The 20,166-nt window shown below is 40.1% G+C and overlaps 2 protein-coding genes across 13 annotated transcripts in view; both read left to right on the top strand.

Moving 5' to 3' along the window:
• LOC111852298 (uncharacterized) overlaps positions 1–3,950 on the top strand; it is a 45,783-nt gene extending 41,833 nt beyond the window's left edge. For 2 of the 4 annotated variants that reach the window (XM_072700277.1, XM_072700279.1), the window contains 2 exons: positions 1,757–1,890; positions 2,005–2,142. In XM_072700277.1, coding sequence (XP_072556378.1) covers positions 1,757–1,851 — 95 coding nt within the window. In that variant the 3' untranslated portion in view covers positions 1,852–1,890; positions 2,005–2,142. Of the gene's footprint in view, positions 1–1,756; positions 1,891–2,004 lie in introns of those variants that run through there. The other 2 variants (XM_023828060.2, XM_072700278.1) reach the window with 2 other exon arrangements.
• Positions 3,951–10,597: 6,647 nt separating this feature from the next.
• The window catches only part of b3galt1b (UDP-Gal:betaGlcNAc beta 1,3-galactosyltransferase, polypeptide 1b), a 105,091-nt gene continuing 95,522 nt past the window's right edge, over positions 10,598–20,166 (top strand). For 3 of the 9 annotated variants that reach the window (XR_011982970.1, XM_023827997.2, XM_072700515.1), the window contains exon 1: positions 14,868–15,108. The gene's annotated coding sequence lies outside the window, so the exon portion shown is untranslated. The other 6 variants (XM_023827994.2, XM_023827995.2, XM_072700516.1 and 3 more) reach the window with 5 other exon arrangements.

Below are 20,166 nucleotides of genomic sequence, written 5' to 3'. Positions count from 1 at the left end.
TCGCTCCACCACAGTGATCTCTCAGCAAAGGTTCTAAATATAACTGGCAATATGTTCAGCTTCCATGGGTGTTGTGCAACGAATTCATGATGTTTTCTTATCAGTGACGGAAAAGGAAAACATATTTTTCTGCATTGAGACTATGCAGGATTTTCATTCATGTACACATTATAGTAAAACCAAGTTCTGTATGGTAGGATTATGTAAATATTGCCAGCTACGAGTTTCAGTGTGAGGCAGGAGCTGGCTGTTCAGCTTAATAAGAAACGCAGAGTGACATTTCATTTGCATCAGATGATACAGCAGGACATAATTCAGTGTAACACATTTTTTTCTCCAGAGAGTTGTTGGGCAGCATAGTAATTTTTCCAGAGTGAATCAAACACAGAACAGAAAAAAAACCAAATTACTAGTATTGGGAGAACTGAAACATTTTCCCTGAACCCTTTGAAAAAGTGTGTTCCTAAAACAATGTATTTATACTGTCAAGGTACAAATCAAAAATAAAATTAGTTTGCTTACTAAAGAGTTCTTGATCCAGTGTGGTCAAGTCATTGGAAACCAGCATGATCATGGCTGACTGATGCAGGTGCTTGAAGCAAAGCAGACCCAGATGACTGTGTCTTTGCGCTGGATCAGGCCTACATGTGAATCCATTCTTCAGACGCTGTTATAAGCCGGATGTCTGAGCCCTGTGGATGAACAGTGAGTTTGGGCCAGATGGCTCCGAACAGGAGGCAGAAGGGAGAGCAGAAATATTTTGTTGATAAATATGTAGGTTATACAGAATTTGTGCCAACAATCTGCAATAGACCCAGTAAACTAAAGGTAATACATATGAGAATAAATCAAAGCACTCTTTATGAAGAGAAAAATAGGTCTAGGTATTAAAAGTACATTAAAACCACTTCTAATTTTATTCACTTTGAAATAGACTGTGATGTGCAAATTAATTTTTTTTTATTAAATTACGTTCCACTCTAATGGCTCAACAATGCATCTTTGTGTCTACCTGGAAATGAGAAAAGGGAGTATTTGTAATGTACAGCATGCCACACTGCAGAATTACAGTCTGTGGCACTGTTTTCAGGAGATGCTGCCTTATTTGGTTTATTTGCAGAATGTTCATTTGTTAACTGTTTGTGGTTTGTGTTTACAATACAACTGAAACTGTTTATACTATGAATGTCCAACACAATGGCTATATCCATCCATCCTTCAACTCCTGATTCTGGAACAGCACAAAATATCTAAAAAATAATACAAATACTTTATGTGTGTGCTCTGTATTTTTTGAAAACATGCCACTGAAACCGTGAATTAAATACCAGTACTAGAATTTGCACAATACTAAAAAGAGTTCAAATGTATTGGCACCCTACATCCGTACTTACAAACTAACATTTCTGTCACTGGGCATCTTTTTCCATAAGCCTTGCAATTTCATTGATTTTGTCTTGCTTTGGAAATTAAATCAGAAACGTCAGAAAGCTCACCGAAAACCTCAGGTAACACATTGCTAGACAACTCCACACATCATCCAACCACCTTCCTGGCTGCTACTTGTATGCATGCACACATATAAATTTAAAAAGTGTTACCTATGTATTTAATCACTGAGTAATTATTTTCATTAACAATTATCAGTGAATTAACATGCTGAATTGTTGCATTATTTTTATTAACATTCAAATGATTAATATTAACACTTCTTGTGTTTGCTTCTGAAAATTCCTATGCCTTATCTCATTTTTAGAAGACTCGAGTTCCGGAGACAGAGCTGTGCTCTGTGTGTCGCAAGAGGGTTTACCCTATGGAGTCTCTGATAGCGGACAAGCAGAACTTCCATAAAACCTGCTTCCGCTGTGAGCACTGTGGCGGGAAGCTAAGGTAATGCTGGGCAGGCAATGCGTGTTTAAAACGCCAGAAAGATACTGAATTGCATCTTCATTTTCATGTGTGTTAATTGTCTTCATACTATAGTAATTCTGTGGTCTTTTCCAGTCTGGGAAACTATGCCTCTCTCCATGGACATATGTTCTGTACGCCACATTACAAACAACTTTTCAAGTCCAAAGGAAATTACGATGAAGGATTTGGACAGAAACCCCATAAGGAGTTATGGAACTCTAAAAACCAAAATAATTCAAATGTAAAAGCCACAATAAATACCTCCCCTGAGAAAGACGAGTCAAGCGACTCTATAGCACAGAGCAGTATGGGCATATCAGAGAAGGAGATGACAGACACAAAGGAAAAGGATATGGATAAATCTTCTGATGAGAACAAAAAGAACACCAACAAAATGTCTATTGTATGGCCTCCACAGACTGAATCCCCAAAGAAAGCTTTCAGCATTGAAGAAGAAGTTAAGCTGGTCAAGCCAAGCTGGCCTCCAGAAGAAAGCTCTGTACGGACCTTCACTGACACATCAACAGATAAAAGACAGTCCAAGATGTCATCCTTAAAGACCTCCGAAGAAGTCAAAAAGCAAGCGGCTCATGGGAACAAAGACGGGCAAAATCCGGTGAAGCAGGAGATGATGCTGCCCACTGTGGAGGTCATGTCTTCTTCTGTGGAGGCAGCAGGACCTGCAGATGTTGCTGAGAAGTTAGAAGCAAGTGAGATGGATGGAGTTGTAAATGGTGGCGATGTACCTGCAGGACTACAAGATGGTAAAGAAAGTGTGGGTGGTGTTGGGGGAAAGTTGGAAGAGAGAGAAACGAAGGAGCATGGGGATGCTGCAGAAGGAGAAAATACTGTGCAGGTCACAGTAATTGATAATCATGTGCCACAAGAACAGGAAATAAATGTAAATTCCAACAACAACAATAATAACAGCAACAACCTGCTGTTTGACAATGGAATACTCTGCCCAGAAGTTGATGACAATGGACTCTTTCCAAGGCCTCGGTTCTCTGCCACAGAGTATCTCAGAAAAGACGCATGTGATCATTCAGAGGAATCCATAAATGACTTGAAATGCACCCAAAACTATGATGGTTTACAGATAGCTAGAAAACAAGATGCCTTTGTCCCATCCGGTGCCAAATGTGTGAATGCAGGAAAGGGTTGGTTTACCAAAGACATATTCACAGATGGGACTGAATCTGAAAATGTCTCCTCTGGGAAAATGCTCCACTTGAATGCTACATCTGTGCAAGAAGACATGTGTGTGGGATGTGACAATTCCAGTCTGCCATCTGATTTCAAGGAAGACATGTTCAGCGATCCCTCTACTGAGACGCCTATTGTTTCTTTGTTAGATGACCTTCTGCATTTTGGAATTATGCCAAGTGAAAATGCAGGCAGTACAACAGGAGAATGGAAAAAGGACGAAAGGCCTGACTTCTTTGATGCAAATATTGGAGGCATTTTGGAAAAAGACTTGGAAATGGGGGAGACCGAACAAGAGATGCTGTCTGTGGAAGAACAAATCAAACGAAATCGGTATTATGATGACAGTGATGGTGACTGAACACTGAGTTATGTTTGATTAAGAGTTCTGTATGCAAATTTCTTAATATCATGTCACATAAATGATGTACTTATATCAGTATCTACTCATATTACACACACGTCCATGGAGAAACACTTAAATTAATTCAATGATCCATCATAATGTTCTCCAGTTCATTTGTATTGCTTTCTCATGACATGCTGTGTTCCAGATCTTAACTTCTGAATGTCTTTGCTATAAAAGTTTTTGATTTTAAGCACCCAGTGTGCATTTTAAAAATGGAAATTTTAAGGCGTAGTGATACAAATACTACCAAATGAATAAAACTGTGTTTGTTTTGGATGATTTTATTTTCTTCTGAGCAGCAAATACCTGAATATTTTTCTGGCTTTATTCATCTGACAGATTTGTCATTTTCTCCTCTGGATCAGGTCTATGAATATTTTACTGCTAATTGATAAATGCACAATAAAGCAATAACTTTTTTTGACATGTTTGCATGAGTCTTCTCTCATATGTTTTTGTTACAAATCACTTTTAACAAGTGGGAATACAGGTATGATACAAATTATCGTATTATTTGTTTGTATGAAAGGATTATTGTGCCACCCAAAATTATCGCACACTTGTGAAAATAATGAGTAAAGGCTGTGAAAGAAAGTCTTTATTCTTCATTAGCTTGAGCTTTTGCTTAAATTATGAGAAAATTCTCAGTTTTTACTGAGGTAAATTTATTCAAAGAAAAGAAATCCTCACATAAAACATTTTTTTTTCTCAAAAACAATATGTCACGATTACTGGTACTCCTGGATTTAGTTTTTTTTTTTTTTGGTATTCTCTGCCTTAGCCGTGATAAAAACACCGAGTTTTATAATGCGACACAGTTGAAACTATCTGAGCTCATTCCTTCAGTCTCTGTAGATTCTTCTCTTCAGCATGTTCCAAAGGTCTTCAGCAGGCTTTAGTTCATTGGACTAGGGTGGCTAAAACCTTGTTTCTTTGGTCAGTGAACCATTTTTGTGTGGATTTGGAAGCAAGCTTTTGACCACCGTGCTACTGGAAGATCCAAATGCAGTCCAACCCAGTCCTAGCCTCCTGGTTAAGAGGCAGCCAAAGTCTGATACTTGTTTTGGGTCCTTGATTTCATCCTGAAAAGATTCCCAGGGTTGTTGGAAGAAAAACAGCATCACAGATCCACCGCCATGATTCGCAGTGGGGATTCAGATCTGTTCTTCATGTTGTTTACCTATGTTGTCAGCAAAACCACCAGTCAACATTGCAGTAATGTTTAGAAACTCTGGGCGCTTTACTAGTGGTTTGACATCAGCAGGGACTTTCTTCTGGCAGGTTTGCCAAATAGGTTATTGGCTGGAGGTAGCATCATTTTAGGTGCCACTGCTACAGTTGTAAAACTGTGATCCGTGGAGGAGATTCTCCAATTACCTCCTTTACAGTAGGTGGAGGCAAAATAGGATTGCATCCTATTCCAGGCAGATTCATCGCAGCTCTGTGACAAACTTCTTAATTATTGGACTAGTGGAAATGGGGGTTTTCAAGCATGCAGCTATTTAATAGCCATTTATTTAGTTCAGAACTTGTTTTCTTGTTGCATTAGTGTATTCTCTGGTCGTCCCCATGTTGATGGATGGGTTGGCCTGTGTGTTACCTCATATTTATTCCCCAATGGAACAGGAAGTCACGCATCACTAATTAAAGGTTCCTAAATTTTTATGTGTGCTCGTAAAAGGTAAAATGGGAGTGTGAATACATGGCAATTAGTTTTTGTTAAGGGTGCCAGTACTTGTGACATGTGTGTTCTGAGGGAAAAAAACTTTTATTTGTGAGGATTTTATTGAATAAATGTATTTCAGTGAAAGGTTAGATTTCTCTCATAGTTTGAGGTTGAGTTAGTGAACAAAGAAGACATCTTTTTCCATAGCCTCGTTAGGCTATTTTTATCAAAGGTCGCAGTAATTCTGAAGGGCACCGTAACCTACACCTCAGCGCACCTGGATTATTTGGTCTTGTGAAGAGGTCAAGGGCTCATCCTCTGTTATGGGGGTCTGAATGTGCTGAGGATCATTAAGCATGGCTTTAGTGCCCCTCGAAAGTTTACCTTGAAATAACTGCTCACAACTTTTAATGGTCCATGTTTTAGTAGATGTTTAAAATATTCTACATTGACATGACATGGGCAATTACTGAGATTGATTTTATAAAATAGGTTTTATTAATTTTCAAACTGTAATGTAGCCCATGGAGTCTGCCAGTATGTAGTGGGGCACACTTAAAATTATTATCTTCTTAGTCTTCTTCTTATTAAAACAGAATATAATATTATATAATATTATTACATTCCCACTCTATTCATTTTAGGAAAGTCACACTTCTAAAAAAATGCAGAATATAATAATATTATAGGATTTCAGATATAAAATACTGTCTTTTCAATACCAAATTGTATTACTACAGTTTTGACATTTAAAACTTTATTTAGTTATACTTTTCAAAGACACCTGACTCCCGATTAACCACACGGTCTTTTTTCGGGACAGTTCGACGCCTTCACTTTGCCTAGTGGTGTGAAAAAGATTCATACATGACTGATTAGCGGAGTGAAGGGAAAATTAAATTTTGAGTTGGCACAACTTTGACTTCCAGCTAGCTGCTTTTAAGTAGCATTGACGACGTTCAAGAGAAACGATGTAATCTTATCTCATTTTCTAAGATTTTGCCACCTGGTGTCTCTGCAGAGTACAGGTTATCTAATTATTGCAGGTTTTTAATGACTTCAGTTTTGCTAACTGAAGATTGTGCTTGAGAATAACTTAACCTTCGCTATTAACCCATTACCGATATTCCACCTTCAGGCGATTCAAATTATGGATGTCCTGCAACCAAGATTATATGACCAGTGTTATTCTTCCATTTCCTAGATTTTCTCAGAAATATTAATATTTGAATAACGTTCATTCAGCACCGATAGGCTGAGAGCCTGCAGAGGAGCAAAAAGCAGCTACATTTAGCATGCATGTGCGATGAAGCTTGGTGCACGTTTCTGTACATGAGTTACACTGTATAAAGCATGGACAAGGTTATTGTGATTAATACAATACTGGGACACTCAAGCTTGGAGCTACAGATGAAACCATTGTACACAGAAGGGGGGGCGGTGAAGGAAAATATACCCCAGCTGGGTGGGTTAATGTAGAAATTTTGATCACCAGCTACTGGGTTTTTCAGGAGGTAATGAATGAATGAATGATCAAACCTTACAAAATGCTCTTACTAATATTACTACAAAGGAAATGCTTTTCAAATACAGTCCCCTTAATGAGATTAATGTTTATAATGCTGTTACTTTTATAGAAATTGTTTCCTGATGACTTATAGAGTATACAGCTATATCTGAGTGAAAATGCTTTACATTTTTTAAAAACCCAGCCTCCTGACCGGGGCTGACTCTAGCTATAGGCAGGATAAGCTGGCACCCAGGGCCTCTGAATTACTGTGTCGTGGCTGAAGTAGAATGATGGTGGTGGGGGGGGGGGGGTCCCAGGTAAAGCCCCCCTAGGGCTGCTGAAAAGGTAGAGCCGGCCCTGCTTCTGACTTATAACATCAGTCTAAATAAATGTGTAGATATCTGGTTTTGGCAAGTGAATTTGCTCCTAATATCCTCCTACAAACCAGAAACAGTGTATATAAGCTGGACTACTTTCCAGGATTACTCACATTCATAACTTCCCTCTGGGGATCAATATATTGCATTGCTTCCTCTGTGTAGTGCAACTGGCAACAAAAGCAGCCTGGGAATTTGCTGTTGGTCAGGGGACTCCCCCTTGGTATATTTTGCCATTCCCGATCAACCGGTTGGCCACCAATGAAATAGGTTTTCCATTATCCTTTAATCATCTCCTGCAATCGCCCTGGAAACACGCCGAGATCGGCCGACGGGTTGGGTGCCTCTGGCTAGACTGGCCCTCACAAGTCCGGTCCACCAGGAAAACTCCAGAACTTCCCATCCGCCAGTCTGTGCCTGGTGTGTGTTAAAACATGATACACAGTACCAGAAAAGAAAATAAAGACGCAATTATTAGTGCACAGAAACATTTAAATGCCCTGTTCTTAACCGTGGCAACCTGGTGCTAATGAATTCTAAATTGTGTATGAGTTAAGCTGACACATAATGGCAATTTCTTCTGCCTATTACTATGGGTGCAGTAGAGCCAAGTTGTGTTGCAGTGAAAGATACCATCCATCCATCCATTTTCGGAAACCACTTAATCCCAACTGGAGTCGCGGGGGAGGGGACCGGAGCCTATCCCGGGAACAATGGGCGCAGGCAGGAACCAACCCAGAGCAGTCGCCAACACACCACAGAAGAGACCGTCATGGAAACTGAAAATGCACCTAACTTCAATATAGCACCCTCCCTGCCGCCCACCAGACACAAACACAAACAGTTAACATGTGGTGCAGTCAAAATAGGAATATTGTTCTTATCAGTGGCTCCTATACCACTGACCTGATCACTGATCACTGGCCACTTTATTAGGTACACCTGTTCAATTGCTTGTTGAAGCAAATATCTAATCAACGAATCATATGTCAGGCAACCATATGTCAGGAGATACAGGCTTCAGGTAATGTTCACATCAAACATTAGAATGGGAGAGAAAGGTGATTTATGTGACTTTCAGTGTGGCAGGGTTTTGGTGCCAGACGGGCTGGTAATTTCAGGCACTGCTGATCTACTGGGATTTTCACGCACAACAATCTCTAGGGTTTACAGAGAATGGGGTGAATAAGAAAAAATATCCAGTGAGTGGCAGTTCATTGGATATTTGATGACAAAGATTAGAGAAGAATTGTCAGGGTGGTGCCCGTAGGACCCTGTCCCCATTTGGCCAATAGGTGTCACTGGCCATCCTTCTACCTCCTCTCTATCTTGTAGCCCCTCAGTCCCTAGTGTGTTTCCCCACTCCCTCGGCTGCTGCGTAGCTCAGTGGGTCGAGTGTGTGGTTCAGAGGTGGAAACTCTCCAGTCATGAGTTCAAGCTGACCAGCTTCATGTTTTGTTTAATGTATATTGGTTTTATTTTATCCTTAATGTTCGGTATTTTTCTATGTCTTGGTTTTGTGTCCCTGTTTTTGGTCTACCCTGCTTGTGCTTTGTTTAATTATTGTTCTCCCTGTACTTTTGTTCCCATTCTCTCCTAGTGTTGTTAGCTCTCAGTGTTTGTTAATGTTTCCTAGTTCCAGTGCTTGTTAGTTGTGACTTATTCAACCTGTGGTTTGGTGTCCCTGTGCCTCTTCTGATCGGTTTTGGTTATATTCTACACCTGCCCATTGTTTGCCCTTGTTACCTGTGTAGATTTAAGTGCCTGTCCTCCTTCTGTCCTTTAGTCTGTCATTGTAGAAGTTACTGTGTGTTAGTAGCTGTAGTTGTTACTGTGTGTTTTTCTCCCAGTACTGCTCCCAGTTCTGCTCTGGTTCCCTGATTAGTGTTTGTTTTCATTGCAATTAATTTAGAGTTTTGTACTCTGTTCTGGTTTTGACCCCTCGTGGTTCTTTTAATTTATGATGTCCCCTTTCTGTTCTATTCTAAGTTTAATAAAGTCTTTTGTTTGTGGTGGACTGATCCATGGATCATTCCCCTTTCTTTCGCCAGAATGGCCAGAATGTTTTAAGCTGATAGAAAGACGACAGTATTTGAAAGACTAACTTGTCACAACCAAGATATGCAGAAGAGCATCTCTGAATGCACAACACGTCGAACCTTGAAGCAGATGGGCTACAGCTGTAGCAAACCACACCAGGTGCTACTCTTCTCATCCGGGATCATGAAACTGAGGGTTCACTAAAACTGGACAATGGAAGAAATGGGGAAAAAAATTGCCTGATCAGATGAGCCTTGATTTCTGCTGCGACATTCAGATGGCTGGGTTGGAATTTGGCACCAGCCTTGCATCAACAATTCAGGCCGTTGCTGTTGGTGTAAGTGTGTGGGGGATATTTCCTTGGCACACTTTTGGCCCCTTAGTAGCAGTTCACCACTGTGTAAATGCCACAGCCCACCAGAGTATTGTTGCTGACCATGTCCATCGCTTTATGAGTACAGTTTATCCAGCTTTTAATGGCTACTTCCAGCAGTATAACGCATATGATTTAACGGTATTCAAATATATATACAGTACATATATTCTATATTCAAACCTCACATGAGTTTCCTATATTCAACTGGTTTCCACAGTCACCAGATCTCAGTCCAAAAGAGCACCTATGGGATGTAGTGGAATGGGATATTCGCATTACTAAGGTACAACCGACAAATCACCTTGTTGAATCTATGCCAAGAATAGTTAATGTAAAGCAGTTCTGAAAGCAAAAGGGGCTTCAACTCATAGTAGCAAGGTGTACCTAATAAGATGGCCAGTGAATGTATACACGCGTCTCTTTGGACGGGATTCCCTATCCTCTTAACGTACAAATGCATTATCCTTATTTGTCACAGCGTAATTCCAATATAACTCACTTATTTTAAATAGAACTGCGGTCTCTTCTTCTCTTATCGCCGTATTTAGTCACTTTTGCATTCGTCTGCGAAAAATATGTCAAATATTAAAGCTAACAGGTCGGAAAATGCCAATGGATCCCCGTTGTCTCCCTCTTCGCGCTACTGTACTACACACCAGAACAACTTTCAATGGCAATCAGTGAAAATCAAGGGTTATAAAAGCACAGATCATTCATATCCTTTTCTGTACACAGTCCATAAGACTTTAAATGGAAACATTATTCTGAACTGCGCACCCGTACGAGTCTACGAAAAGCGGAACGGAATACTATTTACTCGGCATTTCAGACGGAAACAGATCATTTTGGATTGTGTTGCGATGTTACCTTTAAAAAATACTAAAGATATTGGTATTCGGTTACATTCTGTAGTATATTTACAACAAATGGTTAATTTGATTGCTGAATATCTTTTTATAGACACAGATTAGATAACGTTTTGTTTAGATTTCTATAACACATGTAACCCTTAAATATTTCTAACTATATTTTTGTTGTTGTTGTTAATATTATTACTATCACACGTGTAACCTAGTTGCAGAAAAGCACACAAGACGTATAAAAATAGCCCCAATAGAACCTCTCATCACTTTGAACGTACTGAAGTATCTGAAGTGTGGAGCGCAGAATTTCTGCAAGTGAACTAGGTGAGAAAAAATGACACGTTTTAAAGGACAATCTACCATGCTGCACAGGCTGGCTTTCTGTCGGGAGGATTGGCCGTAACTGCGCTCTCTGAGCCTCCGATTGGGCGGGTATCTTGTCAGACTAAAGCCGCTGCCGTCCGCTCCGCTTTCGCCTTTACTAGAGACAGATAGCCTCTTGGCCGCAGATGCCGATTGGGGATCTGCTGTAACATCAGCAGCGGGATGGAGACATCGGGACTTGCAAGTATATTCCTATTAATATGTCATTTCTTTCGTGGCGCAGCGGGTATGTGGGTAAAGCGAAATGCATGCAAACATTTACAGTAAAGCACTTGCCATGGAAGATTCTGGTTAAAGGTCTCCTCTGTATTTAATTACTTAATTTCTTCTCAGGTGAGCAGAGCATTTATTGTTCCCCATTAGCAGATTCTTAATGGGTGTTTGAACCACTCTGATCTGATCCTTTTTCTCAAGCCTTATACGTGTCCTCTATTGGAGTCATACTTCAAGCGTAGGACTTTGCGGCAGCCGCGTTTGTCATCATCCCGGGCTACCGTATATTCTTTCATTAAGCCTTTGTGTCTCACAACCCGTTGTTACGGCGGGTTATATTGTTCGTATTTTTAAAATATTTTACCTAGTGGTCGGTATCTTGCATTTTATGGCTCGAGCGAGAGGCGCATTATTCTTAGCGTTTAGCGGAGAAAGGCGATCACACGTGTTGTGTTTTCAAAGTACATAAAACGGACACGAGATGCATAGATATTAAAATTACATATTGAAAGCAAAGCAACATGCAGGTCAAACGTAAAAGACTTCGGCATTTAAAGCATTAAAAAATACTCTGATCGCAATAATCAGTATTGCTTAGTGAAATAGCGTTGCCATTAAGTAAATGTGAGATTAACATACTGTAGTGCATCGCCGATCAGCACCTTCTCCAGTTATTTCCCGATTTAAATGCGTGTAGCGTGAGCCCAGGGCTCCGCAGCGCAAAAGGTTCGGCATTTCCTGATAGAAAAGTTTTCCCCCTTTTATTTATTGCGCTCATTTTCCTGCGATCGTAGTATTTGAAGGTGCCGTTTGCGATCCATTACACATCCCTTCGAGATGTTAGGCTCATTTTGGTCGTATAGCATATTATTGTTGCCCGTTGGTTACATAGTCTGTGTGAAACAGAGTAACTGTTTTATTGGAGCAGGCGGATGATTACTTTACTATAAAATCAGGAATGTAAATAGCGATGATTATGCGAGTATTATGCAACCTATTGTAGAATAATGATCACAGTGACAGTCGGAACGTGTGATGTGTAATAATCCAGTGAATTATATTTCTAGGTGAAGAAAACGCCCAGCCTGAGTAAACATATGCATAATTCATTTTCAATTAAAATATTAACTACTATAGTAGTTGTAGTCTGCATGTGCATTTGTGTAACGACGGCTACTATTGTGTAATGTTTTGCCGATCATAACTTCCAGATATTTATAGTTGCCCCAAATCACACATAAAGACCGATGTTATATTAAACAGCCCAGATTCTCTTCTCAGTCGACTCACGATACTGTTCACCTGAATATTGCATGTTTTTGGCAAGTATTTAACCTTATAATCGACCTAGTGGAGCTGGCGTCCAACTGACAGGAGTATTTTAGTTTATAATCATTTAAAATTTTTCATTCCCCACAAAAAAAGTAATTAATGGCTGCGTAGTATTAAAATAGGTCCAAATCATCTGTTGCTTGTCTATGCAACTGTCTACACTAAAAAGTAACTGCCCTCTACTATTAATACTCTGCAATAATGTCTTGTTTTTGTTTTGTAGCTTAGGTATTTCGTTTTTAACAAGCGATCAGCATCGTGTAGAAATAGCCTAAGTCACCATACAAGATACGGACTGGCTTGACGTTATAGGTGGTTCAGTGATTGGAATTGGCTATCAAGCAGTAAAAGAAGAAGCAGGAATTGGATATGAAGCAGTCGAAGAAGCAGTCCGTGAAGTTGCGTGTGCTACAGTATATGCAAGCACTGGGAGACCTTTGCCTAATAGGCTGTGCATGGGAGCGCTGTGGAGGAGCGTTCGCTTAAAAAGAGTGATATAGCGAAATGTCATCTCTGACCGTTTGTGTATAATAGGCTCTGGTGGGAACGGCGTAGTGGGATCGAATAAAATATATTTTAAGAGAGGTTTATAAAGCTGACAGTGACAAAGATCCATGATCAGACGGAAGGTGTTTTAGCTGCGTGGACTCTGCAGGGGCTCACTGTACTTAAAGAGGTGTAAGCATGGTTTATGGGTTATCATTGTGTGAAACGATCGAGTGAATGCTATGCTTTTTATTCCAGTGAAAGCGGTGGAGGTAAAAAGCACATTTTGCTGGCTAAATAAGTAAACATAGCTGTAAATAATGCAAGTTTAGAGTGTCCATACTGTATGTAGTGGATCCCTGAGAATGCTGTTTGTACAAACAGTCACACATAAGCTTATTCAGTGCACTGTACACATATGTCATGTAGGCACTGTATAAATGAAAATAGCAGGGATATGATGAAAAAAAAAAGATGAAAATGCCACTTTTGGTGAGTCTTCAAAGCAGTTTGCAACATACCTAATGGAGGCTTTCACTTGTACACTGTATTTGATTTAATACTAGATGTAGATAATTCAATATGCATGTATACTTCATTTAAAAATAAATTCCGAGATATGTAAAACAATGTTTCATTTGTTTCAAGAGAGTAGATTGGGTATGAATGGCAGGTACATGTCCCAAGTCCCAGCCAATAGTGTGGGAGTGGTGTGTGTGTGTGGTTATTTTATTTTATTTATTATTTTATTTTTTTGGGGGGGGGGCAGGGCTTCAGGGCAGATTTGGCCCCTACCAAGGGGGGGAGGTGGATACGTTTGCCAAATTAACATTTAAATTAACTTCAAAAGAAAAGGCAAAGAAAAACACAAAAACTTTATTTCCTCATGCCGAAGATCAATAAAGCAATACGGCATTTCTTTTCCGTTGTTTCTGCTATCTGACAAGTTCATCTTCTAAAATGAAACGATATAACGTACGTCCGCAGAAAGGCAAAGATCTTCGCAAAGTTTTCAGTTTTGCCGATTATGGTGTAACTGTACCGCAACATTGTAAAGACAGAAAAGCCATAGGTAAATATCAGAATTTTTCATACTATAAAAAATGGTATTGAAATTCTTAGTGACGTCAGCGATACGTGTCCATACAGGTACGGTAATGAGGTCCTCGGCTCAGGCAGGGGCAGAATGTGCCTGAGCGGAAATGTGTCCTGTTATTCTCGAGTAGCATATGTATGAAATCAATAATTTTCTGAAAGCGGATGCCGTGATTGTTGAAAGATATTATTGCAGAGCTGTTAATGGGTCCTCTCTTAGGGGGAAACGATTACAACAACTCACAGCATTATATTCACATTAATTAAAGCACATATACTATATGACCTGGGAGTGATTAAGTTTTGGATTTACTGGTGTCTTTGGATGGCCTAGGCACTTGTTTTTAGTAATATTTCAGTGTAATGCAGAGTGAGTCCTTATAAACTGTCCAAAGAAAGTTTTAGGTTTGGCTTGAGAAAAGCTTTCCAGACCAAACCCTTCATCCATGCCAGTGTAATTCTTGTTGGTATATAAGTTGTCCCTGAAACCAGCCAGAAATCCCTGGACAATGAAAAGGTAAAAACCACTGGTCCACCTTAGTTACACAGCTGTGATTTTACTAAGAATCCTAACTAAATATTTAAACCACAGTGTTGCATAATACTGCCTGTAAATATAATATTAATATTTAAGGATTTAATATTTTAAACACATTTTATTTAATTTGATAGAATTTGCTAATTTTTTGTGCATGTTAAGTACTGCATATAACAGTTGATACATAATTGAAATGCTTAAATGCACTGAAATGGTGTCTGAGATGCATTTACTCTTAACGTATTTTGAGGTAAACAGCTTTTGTCCTCATTCTCCAAACTCCCTCCCTTCCTTCCTTGTTTTTCATATAGATGTTCATTTTATGCTAAAAATAAAGCGCACTAAAGTCACCCACTCCATATAAATATGGGGTATTTTGATATGCCTGCTGTTTTCTTTGGGGATTTATTTTTACAGACGGAATTCACTGAGGGTGTTTATATGTGAAGTAGCATCGTTTTCACTTTGCTGCTCCGGTGTTTTCGGTGGTGAGGATACGGCCATGTGAGGCGCCTTCGCTGATTACCATTCTTTTTTGGCTTCTCTGGGTATCTCTAGAGCAAACTTTGTCTCTTATTAAGGGTTTGGCAACTCTGTTTACCATGAGTGCAAGTCCAAAGCATTGTGGTCTCCCCTCCAAGTCAGCGCCCTCTTGGGCATGGGGCCGTTATGCCCGCTACACCGATCGCTGTTTCAGCCTGGGTGAGTAATACAAAGTGACGTTCTCTGCTATTATGGAAATGGAAATGGAAGGAATTGTTTTCTTTTTCCATATTTTGGTACAGTTTGGGGAGGGGGATACAGCAATGTGAGGCTTGTACTTATGTTTTGTGATGGAAATTATCCGTGTAAACATGCTCCTGAGTCTGACCTGCCTGAGTCACCGGGGAATTGATTCCTAACTCTCTCTTTGCATTGTTTTTTCTAAGGCAAGTAACTTTCATTTCAGCTTTCTGTGAGAATGACTTTTTTTGGCAAATAATATGCTTGTCAGTTTTGCAAAAGATAACATTACAATAATAAGTGCTCTTACCATTTTGATTCGAGTTTCTTTCTTTCTCTCTCTCTCTCTCTCTCTCATTTTCACTACCCTGATAAGATCTATCACACAATTCTTGAAGGCTTTTTTGTCTGCTAATTGGAGAAAGACATTGTTTAGTGAGATTTTGCATTGAATAGTGTGTTTCTCCGATCTGTGGTGCATTACTAAAGCAACACTAAGGGAGGTAGAACTTTATTTCATAGCAGGGACGTGCAGCACGTTGAGTGATGATGGTCACCCATTTGCCTCCACGATGACGAAAGAGGGAAAGCATTTACATGCGCTGTTCTTTTTTGATATTATGCTATTGGCTCTGTGTTTGGAGTATTCCCCCTTTGTTTGTGTGAGTTTCTTCCAAAAATTCTACCTCCCCCACAATAGTGCCCATAGCATGTGATTTTGTATGTGCTGGTGTGCCTTAGATTGAAGGGGCTTGCTGTCCAGTGTCCTCTCGCAGTGTGCCCTGTGTTTCCTGTTCCCTGTACTGGATAAGCGTTTATGAGGGGGATGTAAATTTATATCTACTGGCAGAATATGCCCAGATGCAGTGCATATTAGCTACAAAGTCCCCAAAGTTCAAGGGTCATGCGTCAGTATTGTGTGGTAGAAAATCCTCATCCTCAGCTGATGTAGCTGCCTGTTCCTGAGATGTACTCCGCCTCCTTAAGCGTGTGAAAATCCAGGAACAGCACACCTTCCTCCTTGTCTCGAGCTCCTGAGGACTGAGCTGTAATCCCGTCCAACAGCACAGTGCTATTACCTCTCCAGTGGCAGCACAAAGCCATTATTCCTCTCCAGGTCTCGTCACTGGAGCACTCGCAGTGCCTTGATGGGAATATCTTAAGTCGTTCCCTGCTGTGAATATTTCCCCTTCAATCCAGGGTGGCTGACAGCATGCTGTCCGTCATGTGTGACTGACGGTGTGATTGCGCTTGACATATAAGACTGGTTTAAAGGCCTCTTCTTAAACAGCTGTATGCCTGTTTCCCCACAATGTCACAAATGCAATCCTAAAGACTCTCCAGACAGTTACAGTAATTACCGCTGCAAACATTTATTTATGAGTAACACTCCCAGCACACTGGAGTCAGGAATTAATGTGGCGGTGACCTTCGGGTTGAGTTGTGGTATGAACAGAGCCCATAGCAGGTTTGTTGAACGGTCTGTATTAACGTCACTGCAATTCTGTTCCCCAGATCTGCCTCCCATATGAGTAACATGATCGGTAAAAGGTATAATATGTTGTTTTAATAACATCAGAGTTCTGTTTTTAATTTAGCTTTTAGTTTTGATTTGCATAATTACACATACATCCTGTTATCACAAACTCCTACACTAATTATGCTGCTATATTGATATGCTTTCTTGTTCAAATTATCTTTAGGCTTCTGACAAGCATTTTTATGTAACTGTTGTGTGTGTTAGACAGTTGTTCTGTTATTCAGGTTGCAGTGTTTGTTTGATAGTGGCAGTGAATGCTCGCATTTCCAACAGCAGGGGGCTTAGTGGTTGAGGACTCTGACTTGTATCATGAAGGGTTGGCTTGTTACAGTTATCGAATGTACTTCATCTGAACTGCTGTTAAAACACTCAGCTGCAAAAAAAGTAAAATTCCATTGTTTGATGTGTGTGTTTATGTTGCTGGTCATAACAATTACGCATAAAGACCACATTTCCTTTGTTAGCCTGAAAACTTCCCCATTTAGTGGTGTGGAGCTGAAAGCATTTTTGTAAGGGTTTCCTTGTTCAATTCTGGGATATCTTCTTGCTACCTTTACATTATCATCTGTTTTTGAAGTTGTAAGAGGATTTTAAAAACTCTACCGGGCACATTTTGGTTCTTTAGATAATTTCTCCATGCTTTCTTCAAACTATATACTTGAAGACATTTGCTATTTTCATCACGAACCTCCATCCTTCTACATTATGAATCGAACAAATTGCTCTCTCTGAATACAGTATCTCTGAAATAGTTTTTGTAGTCCCTTATTTTGAGGTGTCAAGTTAAGGTCATTAAGTGAGTTTTTGTCAGTTAAATAGCCAGTAGCTATTTGCACCTCATGATTTTTTTATCATTTTTATGTGCCGTTCCTTATTCTTGCATGGAAATGCCTTAAGAATAGGAATGTTTTTAGGAGAGATATTTATGTTGCATTGTACAGACTTCTGATATACTGAGAATTACTGAGACTTAAGCTTGTTGTGTGGCAAATTTGCCACATTATTACTGGGGAATCGACATCACCTCTGATCGAAAGGTCAGGAATAATACAAGATCTTTATGGTAAATCTTTGACCCAGTCCCACTAAAATAACACATCTGCTTATTCCTTATTCCATCTGCGTGTGTTTAAAATACCGTGGATGTGCCTTTTAAGAATCAGCCTTGTCTGCTGGATTTAATTTTCCAGTGTGTTTAGGAACTGCTGTTATGCAGGAGATTACCCAGAGAATCCCGAAACAAATAACTCTGAATGTCTGAGTAGTTTGATTTCCTCTAATGATGGATCCTTTCATCACAATACAAAGGACACTGTAGTATGTGGAACAGGGGCCTGCTTACCGGTTACTATATTAGACACAAATAGTGAATCATGTGGCTGCAACTGAATACATACTGCATTGACACTGAGTCAGAAGGGTCACTTGCTCTGATTGAACGGCTCAGACACCTGATCTGAGTGATTTTGTATGTGGTGTGATTCTTGGCGCCAGATCTGATTGTTCCCAGATCTCAGAAACAGCCACCATTAAGAGATTTTTGCACAACACAGTCAGGAGCATATACAGGGGCGGGGCTGCAAGGGCCCCGGTCCCATCTGAAAGCTGATTGGACCCCGGAGTGCCCCCTCCCCATCACACACCGATTAAAAACATATGATTGGCTAATGGTGAGGTTGACTCCTCTGTATGTTATGGAAATTCTTGTACCACCCACCTTAGAAAAATCTTTGAACCGTCCCTGACTACAGTGTCTAGACTTTATAGGAAATGGTATCATGAACAAAATAAAAACTTCCATTGCTGAAAATGTCTTGTCATTGAGAGAGGAGAATGACCAGGTTTGTTAAAGTTAACAGGAAGTCCACAAGTGCTAAATAGATCAGTACAACAGCAGTGAAGAGAGGAACATCTCCAAACTGGTCAACCCTTGAAATTATTCTGGAGACAAAAGGGGTACACAGGGATACCTAATAAAATGGCTGCTGAACATATGTGCTAGAAATTTCTGTGGAGAGTTGAGTTTATTCTCTCTGCAAAAGGTCTCTTTTTTCACTTGTAGGATATTTGCCCCATTGTATTCTGTGTTCAGTACACACCAACATCTGTATACTGCAATTTTTTTACTTATGCCCAAACAGAGGCCTTCATTTTTGTGACAGTGGAGAGATTAAGGAGAGGCTAGAAGACAGGAAAGTGCTCAGATGGATTATCACCCACACGCTGGAAACAAAAGGACTAATTTGCTGCTTATTGGTCAGTTCTCTCTCCAGCAAAGGAATCAGAATTCAAAATGATGGGACCAGCAGTAGCATTCCAGTTTTTCCGGTCAGTCTCCCAGGAATGAGAGAGTGACATCAAGGTTTACAAATGTACACAGACTGTCCTGTGTACAGGTGGAGTGACGTCCCTTGACCCCATAAAATCAGCCGATATTGAGGTTTCACAAATTTATCAGCATCCCACCAATTCCACCAATAATGTCCCCTGAGAATGTCTGCCTAAATGTTCATGATTATGATGTTGTGCTCTTAGGGAAAATGGTGTCTCTTGCCTTTTGCCCTGTGCTGCCTGCGATAGGCATCAGGCTCACCACAACCCCATCCTGGGTGAGTGGTTTGGAGGTGGATGCGTATTTTTCCACATAACATTACTTATACAGTACTAGTCAAAAGTCTGGACACACATGCATTTAATGCATTTTTCTCTATTTTAGCAATGTTATTAAACTCTTAGTAAAAGACCTTGAAGCAATGATGTAATACATATCAAATATCACAACAACCAAGAAGAGGGTTGAACATCAATTTTTTCTTAAATTTTAGACTCTTTAAAATAGCTCCTTTTCAACAATCTTCCAGATGTAGCCATCTGGAATGCGTCTCCGACGGTCCTGAAGGAGTTTCCACAAGTTCTGGGCTACTTTGCTCCTACGCTTCAATACAACTGATCCCCAACCAGCTCTGTGGGGTTAGGGTCGGGGCATTGTGGGAGTCATCTGTCACAGTATTCCATCTCCTTCCTTGTTCACAAGATAATACTTACTACATAACCTTGAGGTGTGCTTAGAGTCGTTCTCTTGTTGTCCCTTTATGTTGGACTACAACAGGCCCTCGTCTTGCTTGCAATTTGTCCTCGATGTTACAGCCAGGTTTCTAACAGGAACCAAGAAACGAGAGCGCATCGTTGGGCTTGCGCTGGCTACCCATAAGGTATAGAATAAGTCTGACTGCACACGGTTTGGCCCCACAATACATCATTGAACTTCTAAACCATCACTCCACACCATGTACTCTTAGATCCTCCGATCAGTTGCTTTTATCCATTCTCTGAACCCGCTTAAAATGTAAGGGCGATCAGGCTTTTTCAGTAACGGAACGCACTTCCGTTTTACAATAGGTCATCCTCCGATATTTCCATTAAATCCTTTTCTAAAGACTTTTATTCTTTGGCTTTTGAAACACCCTGATGCAATGTCACTGAAGAACCGTCTGTAT

The sequence above is a fragment of the Paramormyrops kingsleyae genome, chromosome 16, assembly GCF_048594095.1.
Source record: "Paramormyrops kingsleyae isolate MSU_618 chromosome 16, PKINGS_0.4, whole genome shotgun sequence".
In the NCBI taxonomy this organism is placed as follows: domain Eukaryota; kingdom Metazoa; phylum Chordata; class Actinopteri; order Osteoglossiformes; family Mormyridae; genus Paramormyrops; species Paramormyrops kingsleyae.
The sequence above is the reverse complement of the archived record's forward strand: the minus strand, read 5'-3'. Positions and strand labels throughout refer to the sequence as shown.